The sequence below is a fragment of the Arthrobotrys flagrans genome (assembly GCF_004000055.1).
Source record: "Arthrobotrys flagrans strain CBS H-5679 chromosome Unknown unitig_9, whole genome shotgun sequence".
NCBI classification, from domain to species: Eukaryota; Fungi; Ascomycota; class Orbiliomycetes; order Orbiliales; family Orbiliaceae; genus Arthrobotrys; species Arthrobotrys flagrans.
The window spans coordinates 149297-163019 of NW_027137551.1; the positions used below are offsets into that span (position 1 = coordinate 149297).

At 46.7% G+C, this 13723-nt stretch overlaps 4 protein-coding genes across 4 annotated transcripts; all 4 read right to left on the bottom strand.

Annotated features, from left to right (window-relative positions):
- Positions 1–473: 473 nt before the first annotated feature.
- DFL_005432 (uncharacterized protein) lies at positions 474–1713 on the bottom strand (the record flags this gene model as incomplete). Its single annotated transcript, XM_067634692.1, has 5 exons — positions 474–546; positions 605–669; positions 730–1223; positions 1317–1429; positions 1541–1713. 5 exons carry the CDS (start codon positions 1711–1713, stop codon positions 474–476), a joined length of 918 nt encoding a protein of 305 aa, XP_067489196.1.
- Positions 1714–4125: 2412 nt separating this feature from the next.
- On the bottom strand, positions 4126–5418 carry DFL_005433 (uncharacterized protein; the record flags this gene model as incomplete). Its single annotated transcript, XM_067634693.1, has 1 exon — positions 4126–5418. The coding sequence occupies one exon, from the start codon at positions 5416–5418 to the stop codon at positions 4126–4128; it is 1293 nt and encodes a 430-aa protein (XP_067489197.1).
- Positions 5419–6743: 1325 nt separating this feature from the next.
- Positions 6744–7880, bottom strand: DFL_005434 (uncharacterized protein; the record flags this gene model as incomplete). Its single annotated transcript, XM_067634694.1, has 3 exons — positions 6744–7053; positions 7112–7673; positions 7772–7880. The coding sequence occupies 3 exons, from the start codon at positions 7878–7880 to the stop codon at positions 6744–6746; spliced, it is 981 nt and encodes a 326-aa protein (XP_067489198.1).
- An 862-nt stretch (positions 7881–8742) lies between these two features.
- Positions 8743–9944, bottom strand: DFL_005435 (uncharacterized protein; the record flags this gene model as incomplete). The annotated part of the gene is made up of 4 exons (XM_067634695.1): positions 8743–9021; positions 9092–9216; positions 9295–9725; positions 9787–9944. 4 exons carry the CDS (start codon positions 9942–9944, stop codon positions 8743–8745), a joined length of 993 nt encoding a protein of 330 aa, XP_067489199.1.
- Positions 9945–13723: the final 3779 nt, after the last annotated feature.

Below are 13723 nucleotides of genomic sequence, written 5' to 3' on the forward strand. Positions count from 1 at the left end.
TCGAGAAGATCGAAGGATATAGTAAAATAATCAATATCTCATTTAATTCCCAAGGTATTATTTACAGAGAGGTAGAAGCGGACTTTGAGCCAGGAAACGAACATGAGATCTCATCGAACGAAAAGGAAAAAAGGAAACCTAAGGATGAGAAATACAAAGCTGGAAAAGGTATAGAGAAAACAAAAAAAGATACAAATGCAATATCAAAGGGTGGGACACGGTTGTTTCATATCAACTTTTCTTTCTGCTAAAAACAGTAAAAACGAATGGGTTCTTTTCGTCGTCCTAGCCGAGAAGATAAAAGAACAGACAGGCGCACTGCCCTATCTCGTCCTCCTCGGAACAGCTCCGAGAGTTCATAGTAAGCTTTGGTAGTAGTAACTTCATATAAATACGATGGTTTTATAACGTATGCTTTGGGCGAAGGCGCCGGTATCGAGAGCCGGAGGGGGTATCAAACGAGGAGAATGCGTCTAATAGACCTTCTTCTTCTCGTCGACACTGAATTGACCGGGTCCCATGTTGACAAGGAGGACAAGACCGCCGCTGCATGGAACCATTAGCATCTTCTCCACCCCATCCTTCGGCCGGAGGGAGAACTTACACGATGGACAAGATCTGGAAGAAATCGTACTTGGCGAAGTCGCGGTGAGGATGGTGCGGTTGCAGCTGTTCCAAAATTCAAAGTTAGCGCCTGTCTACCCTCTCAAATAAAGAGAATATACTCACGGTCCAGAAGTTATTGATGATGACGTTGAAGATGCTCAAGATGACCACCAAGATGATAGCGCTCCACTTAGCTTTGAACCCGACAACAACCATCACGCAAGCCACGAATCCCAAAATGCTAACCAAAGCCCTGCTGATGCTCCACTCTCCACTGAAAACGAACCCAATGAACAGGAAGATGAGCAAAACTCGTCCGGCAAGCTGGAAGTACATTTTTCTATCCTTCTCTTCAATCTGCGGGATGCCGGCAAAGGCGAATCGTTTACGGTTCCAGCTGTCGGAGACAACCATGAGGAGTCCACCCATGACGGAGAGATTGCGAAGGAAGAAGTTGAGATCGAAGATGAGACCGTATCCGAGAGCTTGGGCGACCACGACACCGATGAGACCACCGACGGCGTATCCTGAGTGCTTGCGGGCGATGACCATGACGGAGCAGGTAGCCATTGTGATGACGTTGGCGAGGAGGAAGAAGTGGGTGAGGCCCCAAGGAACTAACAATCATCAAATCCCATCAGTCAACCGAAAACAACTCCGGTGAAAGCTATCACGAGAGAATGAGGAAGAAGAAGACGAGGGAAACGTACTGTGTCGATAGTCGCCGAGGTACTTGAGCTGTTCGCTCCACTGTGTAATTATCCGAATCGCATCTTCCAAGAAGGTAGCAACGATCAAGAACCGTCCAACCGCCGGTAGATATCTACAATCCAAACCTCCAACCGTCAGCATCGCCTGCTCCCTTGATCGAGATCTCCTTCAAAGCAAGCTCCTCCCAACCATCTCATCTCCTCCGAACAAAGGAACAACATACGGCTTCACGGGATCAAAATAAGTATCCAACAGATCCTCAATCTTGTTCGTCTGCTCTCGGATAGCATCAAGAGGCGACGGATCATTCGTAGCGTTCGGGTTCTGCGGTGGTCCACCAAACTGTCTTGGAGGTCCACCGAGGTGGTAACCAGCGGTGCCGCGGATTTGAGCCATTGTTGTCGGAATAGGATGGCTCTTCGAGAGTCTCTTTCACGAGAGAGAAGGGTGCCCGGGTGGTTTCAAGGTAGGTAGGTTGTTTTTCGACGGTAAGCGGGCGAGATGGATGGTGTTCAAGTTCAGAACGATCGATCAATTGGTGGGGCCCAGCGGGTAAGTATAAGCGGGGAGATCGATGAAGAGCACCGTCGTCTTTCGTCGTCGTTGTCGCCGGCAAGGATAAAAAAAAAATGACCGGGAAGAAGAAGAAGAGGAAGAAGAAGAAGATGAGCTTAAGGAAGAGAAGCAGAAGGGAGAGGAGAAGAAGAGGAGGAAATTGTCGAGGGTTCTTTTCTGCTTGAAGAGGAAGCCGGTCGTTAGCTTTTGGTGTTGAAGGGCGAGATGTTGACACATACGCCAGAACCACACAACAGAACACAATATTTGTTAAAGAACAGAATGCAATACGCATCACAATGCTGTGCTTTCTTGCCGACTGCCTAGCCACAATTTTATATATATAAAAAAAAAAAATTTACAATCCCGGCTTCTACATACCGATGTAATTATTTATATTATCTGAATTCGAATATTATATCGGACAGAAAAAAAGATAACGTCAATCGAACAGGATCATAAAATATAAGAAAGGACCAATCCAACATTATATACATACATGACATCAGGTAGACAAACAGTTGCATTGCATTTCATTCCCCATCCCTGGGCCATTCCTCGGAAGCTCATCCAAAGCTCTCAAGCTCTGAAAAGAGCTTCATGCAGGGGACCAATAACCGGCCTACACATCCTACGTAACAAATCCCAATCGCTAGCGGTATGTCTTCGCATGAAACCCGTTTCAGGAATCCTCTACATAGTGCTGTGGAGAATTTGCGCGAGCAGAAGCTAGTCTTTTCGAAAAGATAGGAGAGCGTTTGCGCATTATCGATTCCACTGCACTGGCACGGACTGTTCTTCTGGAAGACTACCAGAAATAGCTATATATAGATAATCCTACCCTAAAACATTTATGGAAAAACAAGGGGGTTAGGAATTCTCGTTTTGGCCAGAGACTATACCGGATCTCGACACAAACGTTTAAACAACCAATGTTTCCTGGGACGTAAGCTGACGATATTATCTGAATCCAATACCGAGATCTGTAGAAACGAACTTGTAGTAGTATACAAAGACGGAGGGAAGAATATGACGTTGTCTACATCCCCTGACTCCCTCAACATTTCTCACAATCGGTCGGGAATGATACCAGAATTCCTGTTTAACACGTAAAGAAAGACCTCCAAGCCGATACAATCCGTGGTATCACGCTCACCTTTTCGGACACGTAGTATAAATCTCGGAGGTACCGGGCGTTCTTTCAGACTTCGACTTATCACAAAAACAACAACATCCCGTTGCACAGTCGTCCCAAACGGTTACACACGACCAAAACCTCACAAAATACTCGGAATCAAATGCACGGAATAAACCCCATTTAAATGGTTCTTTGATTACACATACCATCTCCCACCTGGCAAAAAGATCGATAGATAGAAAAAAGTAGGGCGAGAAGGAATCGATAAGGATATCTATAACCTCCAAGCATCAAGACAACAAAGGCAACGACGAGTACTAGTACTAAGAATAGCTTTCAAGAGTTCATATTCAACTGACCCTCCCGTGCACGTATAGAGAGTAACAATGCTACTATAGAAGTGAAAACAGCGATAGAAAAGAAGTTTCATACAAAGAAGCAGAGCCGATGGTTAACGGGACGGGGAGAGATTGATCGATCGGTTTTTATAATCAATCTCCGAGGAAGTCGATGGGAAGGAAGGAAGGAAGGAAGTATGTTACATAGAATCAGGTTATTGCTGAAGCGAGAATTTGCTACGCGATTATTGCGGTTGTTTAGGTGGTTTGCTGGTTCAAGCATGAGAAGAAGACGGTATAGAGCGAAACGTGGAGTGCGGACGGCGGTAGTTAAGCAGTTGGAGGGAAGGGTGTTAGTTTGATAGCTCGCGCTCGCGACTCTATAGCAAACCAGGGGGAGATCGCCCGAGTTGGGGTCAGGAAGAAGGTGGAGTGGCTCGAGATTATATTGTCGTACTGTCGAACCGAGATATGATGAGGGATGAAGGGTGAAACGTAAACATCGTTCAAAGAGACAAAACAAGAGACCGGTAGCATTGCAAAAAGGCACTTTTAAAATAAGAAAAACACAAAAAAAAAAGAAGAGGAGGAAGTACGATAATCGTAACAAGGTAAATGAAAGATACAATGTAGGAGTTCCCGATAGCCCAGGAGTGATTCCCGGAATGAAAAGAGTTCGCGTGACGAACGATAAGAGAAGTCCCCACCGTTTAAGGCGATGGCTTGATATTATGAGAGAAAGAGAACGTGCCCCGCGAGAAGCTCGAATGCTCATATCTACCAGGCATGGACATCCCATCCGTCCGTATTCTCCGCCGCAGGCATATCCGGGATCTTCAAGTCCTGGTCCGTGAACACCTTCTTGGGCTTTTGCGCCGGTGGCTGAGGTGTACTGCCCGTAGCGGCCGATTTTGTCGACTGCCCGACAGAGGAAGCAGAAGCGGTCAGATTCTGGTTCGCGTCACTATCTGTCTCCGATCCTGTAGGTGCTTGCTTCTTCTTCTTCTGCCGAGGCTTAACCTCAACCCACTCGTTCTCAATACCCGAGGGGAGTTCACGCTGGGCGGCTCGGTGTTCATCGAGGAACTCCTGAGGAATGGCATCAGACAGGTCGGATGTCGAAGGGGTGATGCCGGATCTCGAGTTGGCAGAGTTGCTGCTGTCGAAAGTGTCCAGCAGGCTGCCGGATAGGGCGGTCTGGCCGTTCGATCCAGCCAAAGGCGTATTGCTGCCAGACCAGGCGCTCGAGGCAGCGTTAGACTGTCCCTTCTTTGGCTTGCTAGAAGCTTCGGCCTCCCTAGCCAGCCTTTGATCTCTCTTGTGGGCTTCCAATCGCTTCAATTGATCTTCCCTTTCCAGCTTTTTCAGTTCCTTCTTCATCTCATTCTTCTTTTGGTTCTTCTTCTGAAGAGGGGTAGGTCCCTCCTTCTTCTCGGATTGGTTGCCCTTCTTGCGTGTGACGGTGGTGAACTCGTCTTGGACCGGTGTGATTCGCATGACGCTAGGTCCGGTGGCCTTCTCCAGCATATCATCGATCAAATTCTCCTCATCGACGCTGTCTGGCTCATCGATATCACCATCTGCTCCGGTTGTCGAGGAAGTCGACGAGATGGCTCCAAGGGACGGAGAAATCGGGACAGCTGTCAGTTTAATCTCCGAAGCTGCCGGAGCAGCCTTAGAAGCCTGCTTATCGGCCTTCTTCTTCTCCGGCTTGGACTCTTGTTTGGTAGATTTTGTCTGACCGGTCTTGAATCCCGCAAGACGCTGGAGGCTGCCCTTATCTTCGGCCAAGGCAAGCGAATCCGGGATATCATCGTTGCCCTCGGACTCCAAGGTCACGGTGGGCACTTGGAGTTCTTTTACGCCGGCCGGTTTCTGCTGCTTCTTCTGGCTTTTGGACGGTTTCTTCTTCTTCTCATTACCGGATACCTCGTCCAGAAGGTTTCCTCTGGCGATGGCTTTCTGAGCCACCGGCGCGGGAGTTTGTTGCTTCTTAGTGATGTAAAAGTATGCGCCAACGACGGCCAAGATGACGGTCCATTGGATGATGGTACTCATTCCGACACCCATTTTCGGTAAATTGGTTTATATCACTCTAAGGGGGGTAACTGGTAGACAGAACGAAGAGAGAAAACTGCGCGTCGTTCAAAGGCTAACGCAGTTATTCCGGCGGAATATGTGAAGGTAGTGGGTGAGATGTGGGAAGCTTTCGCGTTGTTGGTTGTGGGGTTGTAGTTGCAAGTTGCAGTCGCAGTTGGACAGCTGGACCTTAACCTTGCTCGTACCGATTGGGAAGGTCCTGGATACGGCTACGATACTGTAAGTATGAAGGTGAGAGACAAAACCAGAAACAATTAAGGACACGATGGATTCAGGGGGGTATGGGAGGCATGGGAGAGAGAACAGGACATACCGCAGCGGCTACGGTGTCGCCGTGGTGTCGAGTGTCACCAAGACGGCTTTATATAAAGAGGTATACTGATAATAGTAGTGGGTATAGAACACCCTAACTTTCAACTTTCGCGATCGAATCGACAAACAATACTCGGTGATTGGAAAAAAGTGAAGGCCAGTTATCGCAGATTATGATAACGACTATAGTATAGAATCGTGTATTCGAGAGGACAGCGAGAACGGCGATGATGGTTGATGAAGATGGTGGTGGTGGTAGTGGTGAGGGCTGGTAGATATGTGCGGTAAAGGAGACGTTGTGGGTTATGTGGCCAAGCTCGAGTTCCAGTTCCAAGATATCCCCGACAAACCACAGCTCAGGCAACGTTGCACCCAAACAATTTTAATTAATCAAAGCCCCCCAATATTACTAATTGGCAAGAGGAGCTTCTCGGAGAATTACGCAAACAATCGGTACACGGGGAATTTGATACGTTGTTTGGAAGGCGCGAAGTAAATGCCTTCAAACCAGCGCATAGGCCATGATCTCCCCGACACGAGTCTATTTTATATCCACCCAACTTGGCATCTTTTACAAAGCAATGGTGATGGAAAATCTCTACGGTGTTTCGTTTCATTTGCACTTCATTCACATGGCTGCGGCTTTGCGGCATCTTTTCTGTTTCGAGAGATACTGTCAAAGTGGCTACGTATGCATCAAGCGACGGCCCCGGGCGCCATGCAGCAGTTCCTGGACATGGAATCCGTTTCCGGTCAAAATTGCTCGCCTCTGCTGTACTTTAATAACAGGCAGAGACCGGTCCCTTGCTCACAAAAGTATGGGGTTTTAGCCTGAATTTTTTTTTTTGGAAGACTTCCATATCGTGATAATTCTTAGACAGTGCCGATATGACATAATAATATGGTATGATACAAACACCGATTCTATCAGTCTCTACCATCGCTAGCCTTCAAACATCACCGTCTTAAACAAAAGGGAGATATCATATCCTAGGAGCATTCCCAATCTGTATGATCTCGCCTGTAGCCTCATCGTTTCGTAGCGCTGGCCACGATGTTCCATCCGCTTTCTTCAAGCTCATCTCTACTTTCGTACCCATCACCTTAAACGTCGACTCCTCCGGTGTTATCGTCGCATACAGCGGTATAGTCGTCCGATACCTCTTATTGTCCGCCGTCTTGAGGTCCACCTCGATCTCCGTAGGCTTGAATATGATAGTCGACTTGTCCTTATCCGTTTTCTTCAAGAATATCGAGGCATTGATGTTTGTGTATGTCTGGTAGAAGTCCGTCCTACACGTCTCCGTTAGCATCAACCAATATAGAAAGAAAGAAAGGCATCGATACATACCGACAGGTAACAACCTCCTCCCCACCAGCCTCATCCTTTTTCTTCGCACCAACATAGCAATGATTCCCCTCCGAACACCCTCCAATCTTCAAAAACTCCGAAAACTCCAACACCCGTCTCTTACAGCACGACCACCCCTTCGAACCTTCATGAAATATCGCAACTCCAGGATGATGCACGCAAGACCCAGGCTTCCTACTCTCCTCTTCACCGGCATATGTAACCTCACACCCATTCCTCTTACACTTCGCTCCAACGGGGACAACAACACCCGGTTCATCTTCCTCTGGAACCTGTTCCTTCGGTGCAGCAGGTTGTGGATTGACCCTATTTTCGGAGATGGGAGCTCTAACACGTTCGGTTCCAAATGTTTCCTTCCCATCCTTCGAGATCACCGGTGTAGGGAGATTGGCACCGGCCGAGGCAGCTGAGGAAGATGTCACCGATCCATAGTCTGCTGCCGTTGTTGTGACCTTTTCGGTGGAGTGTCTTCCGGTAGCACAGGGTGGTATGGTAAGGAATTCATCGAATGTCAAGACGCGAGGTTTGCAGCATTTCCAACCTGTGGACAAAGTGTGGGGCAGGCAGGTTAGTGGGGCAATTCCTTACCAAACAAAACAAAAACGCTTTTGCACTAAGAATAGAGAGAGAGAGAAGTACCTTTCTGACCCTCATGGAAAACTGGAGGACCTGGGTGGAAGTAACATTCTTCTTCAGGGTCGGAGAACGTCTTGCCGCAGCCTTGGTGGGTGCACTTTTGAGGGGACATTGTCGCGGCTTCGGACTTCGTTTCAGACCACCAACAGTTGCCAAAGAAGGATTTGAACGATAGGATGAATGACGCCAAGTAGGTAGGGCGAGATGTTAGGTAGCGACGAAACTGGTGTAAGCTGAAAGTACTGGTGAATCCTGCGAGAGATGAGCTGCGAGAGATGAGGTTGAGCTGAAGGTGAAGTCTCACTAAGACTTTGGAGATAGACAGTTTTTGTTGTTATTGTTGTTGTTTGACAACGCAATTTGGAAAGAACTTTCTAGACCTCTCTACAGCCAGACCCTCCACCAAGACCCCTGTGATTCTTTCCTCCAACATTCGCCTCTGATATGAAACACGAAGGGAAGGAATATATGAATTCTCCGAATCCAGACGTCCAACGTCGTCCCAGGCTATCTCAAATGACTATGGTAGAGTATACCTTTTCGATTTGACCATTTACACAGCAAACAGCATTCAGAAATTATACATTTTATTTTGTCAATTAATTTTCAAAAGATAAAGAACTATAGTACAAGCAAAAGGCTACCGACAAGTCGCGGCTTTGTTTTTGCAGCAGGTTGATTCGTATATAAGGTATAAGGTATATGCATTATCCACGGTTCTCGAAGCCCTCCCCAGATAACATAGGAAGCGGAAAGAACAAAAGAAAAGGGTATACGAACGGATGCTCCGAGACTACCACCGGATATCATCATCATGCATAAGGTCACATCAAATACTGGACCTAAGAATCGATAAAGAGAACAAGAAGAGCGAATTAAACTAAAGGCCGCCAGAGTGCGACAGGCTCTCTAAGCCCGAAACAACGACTCCTACAGCCGAGAAAATCACAAAGACAACGAGTCAAAACCCCCATTTACTGCGGGTTCAATACCGCAATAACTGGTGGTGCATCGCGGAGTGGCTTCTCCAACCACTCGATATGTTCACCATTGAACACTGTCGAGTTGGCGGTCAAAGTGATATTGGTGTTTGGTGCCTGCAGCGAGGCAAGGAAGATTGGGATCTCGAGGAGGGCTGGGGTGATGTGGTTGTAAATCTTGACCCGGTTTTCACCGGGGTAGAGGGTAAGATCTTTGACGACGGACCAGCCGAGCTTCTGAGGTCCCACGGCGATGTCGACGGTCAAGTCGCCCTATAAGGTTCCGGTTAGTCCTGTGCTTGCTCCGCTTGCAGTGAAACGTTTTGGGAATTTAGGAACTTACAACTTGGAGAGTGAAAGAGCTGGGGTTCGGGATCATGCCATCTGTGATCATATTGGTTCCATCCTCCAATGGCTCATCAAGGATCTCAGGGTTGTACAGCTCAATACCTTTGAGACCGTTAAGACCTATTACACCTCGATCGTCAGTCATCCATCATCCCTTTGCAACAATCCCCTAGGATTCAGGTTGTGTTCTCTGCTTACCCTTAAGTTCCACGGTCTTCTGATAATCAACCTTAAACTTGATAGCACCAACATTAACCTCAGGGTTAGACCTGATACCAAGACTAAGCTTCTCATTGTTCAAAACCTGCGTAGAGAATTCGTCATATGCAGGCTTATCCAAGATCTCAGTGACAACATCAGTGACATTGATGGTCAAGGTATCCTTGATATCGAGTCTGTCGACGTTCAAGGTCATGAATGGAACAATCTGCTCGCCCTCAGCTGGTGGCAAGTACATCTCAAAAGTCTGAGGCGAGAAGTGAGCGCTGACGGGTGCGTGGGAGTGGGCGGTGGAGTTCATGGAGAGGGTGAATCTTTCATTGGATGGGTTGGTGATGGCGAGGTCATCGACTTGTAGGGTCGAATCGTTCACGCTGTCCTGTGCGATCTTTGGGATGGCACCGAAGATTCTATACATATCCCCAATCAGTATCGTTCCGTCGGAGGGATTATAAAAAGGGAAAAGCTTACATTCCAAGAACAAGGGCTAGGATGACCAGCAAGGTGGCGATGAGGTAAATCCACCATCTTCGGCCACAATGTCGCTTGAATCTCTGAGCACGAGTCCCACGGATTTCGACGACACCGGCATTCTCGATGGTCTCGATCTTATCACTTTTGTCGCTCATTTTGGGATAATTATACTAGGTCCTGATATATAATTGACCTTTGGGATGGTATTGACCTCTAGGATACTGGCCTCGCGGAGGGTATGCTGAAGTCATGTTAGTGATTTGAATATAAAAAGCGGAAAAGAAAAAATTAAAAATAACAAAGGGAAGTAAAAAAGAATATATTTGTCTACCGAGACCAGCTCGAGGTGAAGAACAAACGGGAATTGCTTGTCCTGATCGCAAGAACAATCGGAAAAAGCCAAAAGAACTCCACCATTAACTATTATCATCGATCGGATGGCCACAGGCGTGTGAAACCAATGACATTAAGAATGTTCGAACACAAAGTTCCATTACATGCATGGTACTTACTATCAAAAAGTCTGATCCAAAGTTAATCAGATTTTCCAACAAACACCAGCCTTGTGATACACAGAGGGGTAGAATGGAAGATAGGGAATAAAGGGAAATAGAAACACAAGCTCTAGGGAAGTAAATTTACCTTTTTCTCAGACCAATTCAAAGAGAGGGGGGGAACAAAAGTGGTTTCGTTATCGATCAAGTTGGATCCAGAGCCCTTTTGTAGTTTTGCAAGTTTAATCAAGAAAAAAAAGAAGAGAGGACCTGAGAATGCGACATTCAATTACACATTGCAATCAGAATGCTGCCCCATGGGGCCAAAGCTTCTTTTCAGGTTGGTAGGGTGTCCTGGTTGGGTTCCCCAGACTATGTCTCTAAAATGGATCATGAGATATTCCTTCGGGAAGGCACCGCTAGTCCCCTACCAGCGAAATAGGATAGCCCCCGACGGTCTTTAAAAGATTGTCCATTGGCTACCTGATTAGAAAGCGCGCATACGCAAATTATTCAAATCTTCTGGTTATAAATGGTTCCTGATAGATTTTGGGGGTGGCCGTGGTCCGGGAACCCCTAGCTTCGGCCGACCGATGGTTCGGATTTTATGACGGCTTGCTGGACTTGTCTGGGTTCCATGCAAGACTGTAACCCACACTTTCGAGTTTTTGGAGTGCTGTGTGAAAGCTGGGACATCTTGCCCTTGTATCACGCACATTGGTCCCGCTTTCAGATGTCAAAAAGACAGGGATATCGGGACGGTTTGCACAGCAAAAGCTTTGATCATCGGGCTAAGTTGCAAGATGCAACAGGACCAATTCTCTTTTTTTAAATACATTTCAAATGGCGTTGTTCTGTCGTCTCCCTCCGCATCCCTTGGCGGAATCTTGACTGCGTGCGGGACCCACCCGCGTGAGAACCTTCTGCACCGTTCGGGCAGCTGTCAATGACACCCCCGACTGTGCGACCCCGCATTGGCACTGCTCCTCTCCAGCTCGTTCTGTCCAAGATGTCTTTCGTCTATTCTGTACGAACTACGACCCCCCTGATATTTACAAGCCTATTTCTCGATATTTGGCAGTTGCCAAACTTTTCCTTCCCCTTGAAAGTGAGCTCTCGAGAGCCTCCTTCTAATCCTTTTCTGATGTTTCCTCTTATCGCACAAGATGTCTTGTCTGTTTAATGAACACTACTAAGACTGCATGTTCTGGAAAACTTTTCCAAGTACGACCTGAGAAACAGAAACTATTGCGTCGATTCATCGAAGGGATCGGGAACAAGACAGAAAAGAAAAGAAAAGAAAAGAAAAGAAAAGAAAAAAGTCTTGTCCTCTGCGATCAACAAGGTAATTCTTCCTGCTACATCTCTATCCACCCAGGCCACTCTACCTTCATATGTACCGAGGTACCTTCCCTAAAGTCGCAAATCTACTACAGGGAATTTCCATGTGCAAAGAAAAGCCTGGGTTAAGCCTGCATGCCCGTGAACTCCAATTTGCTAGCGAGAGATTGGATGCAAGGATCCTTTCGGGCTGGGCCAACATCGCCCAACGACCAAGTTTTGACTGGGATTTGTACGAAATGTTTGACCCAGAATGAATATTCGTATGTGGACAGTGCCGCTCCAGAAAAATTGGTTGGTTCCCCACAATCTCCAGAATCGCCCGGTGGTTGGATATGTAGCCTACAATAGCTTTTCAAACCTGAAGTACAAAGCCATTGCCGTAGATACATCTTTATATAACGAAGTAGTTATCTACTGCTACATCGGGGTTATGCGCACACGTGGTACAGTAGAAATCAACTAACATTGGTCGGTTTCCGTTCTTGGGATTTTCTGGAGCGGCGGTGGCCAACCAGTAAACCTCTACAGATAACGTTAACTCTAGGCCCCAAAGAAATCCCACAAAACCAAGATCAGCCCGTCCTGCAAATGTCATGTCTAAAATTCCTGCTTCTGCATAGGTGAAGAAAAAAAGACCACCTTCATGTGATTCCATAGGTGTTATACCAGTTATCTCCTTACACGCAGCTGGCATTAATAATTCGCAATCCGGTTGGCTGCATCAAGGTCCCTTGATTTTTTCCCTTTGTCGCAGATTTTCCGTCCCCGCCCAAGAGGCGCGCTCTAGCCCTTTTAATCGTCGCTACAGTTGATGGTAACGGACGATATACCATGTTTGGTAATGTCCCGGGTTGCTCAGTGGATGCAAGATGCAAAAAGTGTGGATCTGGAGGGTTTTCTTTTTGTTTCTTTTTGAAATTTTAATCTGTATGAATGGTCTGAGATTTCTTTCGGTTTCCCCAGTACCCCGGGACTATCTATCTCTCCCCGCGGGGAACATGAGTAAAACCCCATTTATCATTTATCGGGCGGATCGGGTCGGTTGCATATCAGCTATGCTACCCAAGCCAAGCCCCAGCGATAAAAAAAGATTATAGACAAGGCGCACATGTCGACATTCCTCTGCATTGGCGAACAAGGCATCCGTGGATTTTCTTGAGCCGCTTGGTGATTTCACGAGATCTATTTAATATATGTGCTTTAGATAGAACTCGACTCCAAGGGTCAGTTTCGGGCATGCGGAAGCATGTGTGACCGAGTGAATTCGTGAATGGTGGCGATTTTCAACTTCTCGTCTCTCATGATTTGAGAACGGCATTCTCGATATTTTACATGATCGCCACTTACTTGGCTGTGTCCTGCTCTGGGTAAGATACAAGGTCTGCCTTGCGATATCGTCGATGGTACAGTCCGCAGGCACTGAATTTAGATAAAGGCTTACTAGGCTCAGAAATATTATTAAAATGATGAGCACAACCAAGCATTTCCTCGAAGACTTTGTGGCCCGGCTCATAATATAATATATACGTTAAACGTCGAAACAATTCGAATTCCTGTTGTTACACAGAGGCTCGAGGAAGACATATCATGATCTTGATCTTCGCATTCAATCCCAAAGTTTCCCACCTAAAAGCGGGAAGGATAATTCGCCTTATGCGAAAACTGTTATCTTATCAAGAAAAAAGAAAGAAGAAATTCCTTCCAAATCATACTGAATCCTGTCGGCATGCGTTGCTGGTATGCCTGAATATTATGTAACAAACGAATCTTCCAAGAACTCGAACTCGGCCGGTCTCGAGTGTATGCAATTGCGATTCCCCTCATAAAACAGCAATAAGAAACCCTCCCGAATAAACGATACATGCTACGTGTGTTCAAAAAACCTCATTGGAAATAGCTGTGGCTTCGGCGCCGTGCCGATAAAGCTCTTCGAAATAGGTTGCCCAGAACTTTTGTATTTTACTGACTGCATCATGAAGGGGAACCCGGGAACCCAGCGCGGAAGAGACTTCGTAAACGGTATTTGTGATATTCTATATATGGTTCACCTTGCTTCAGGGACTTGGATCTCCAGTACTCTTTAAACCCCATCCAGA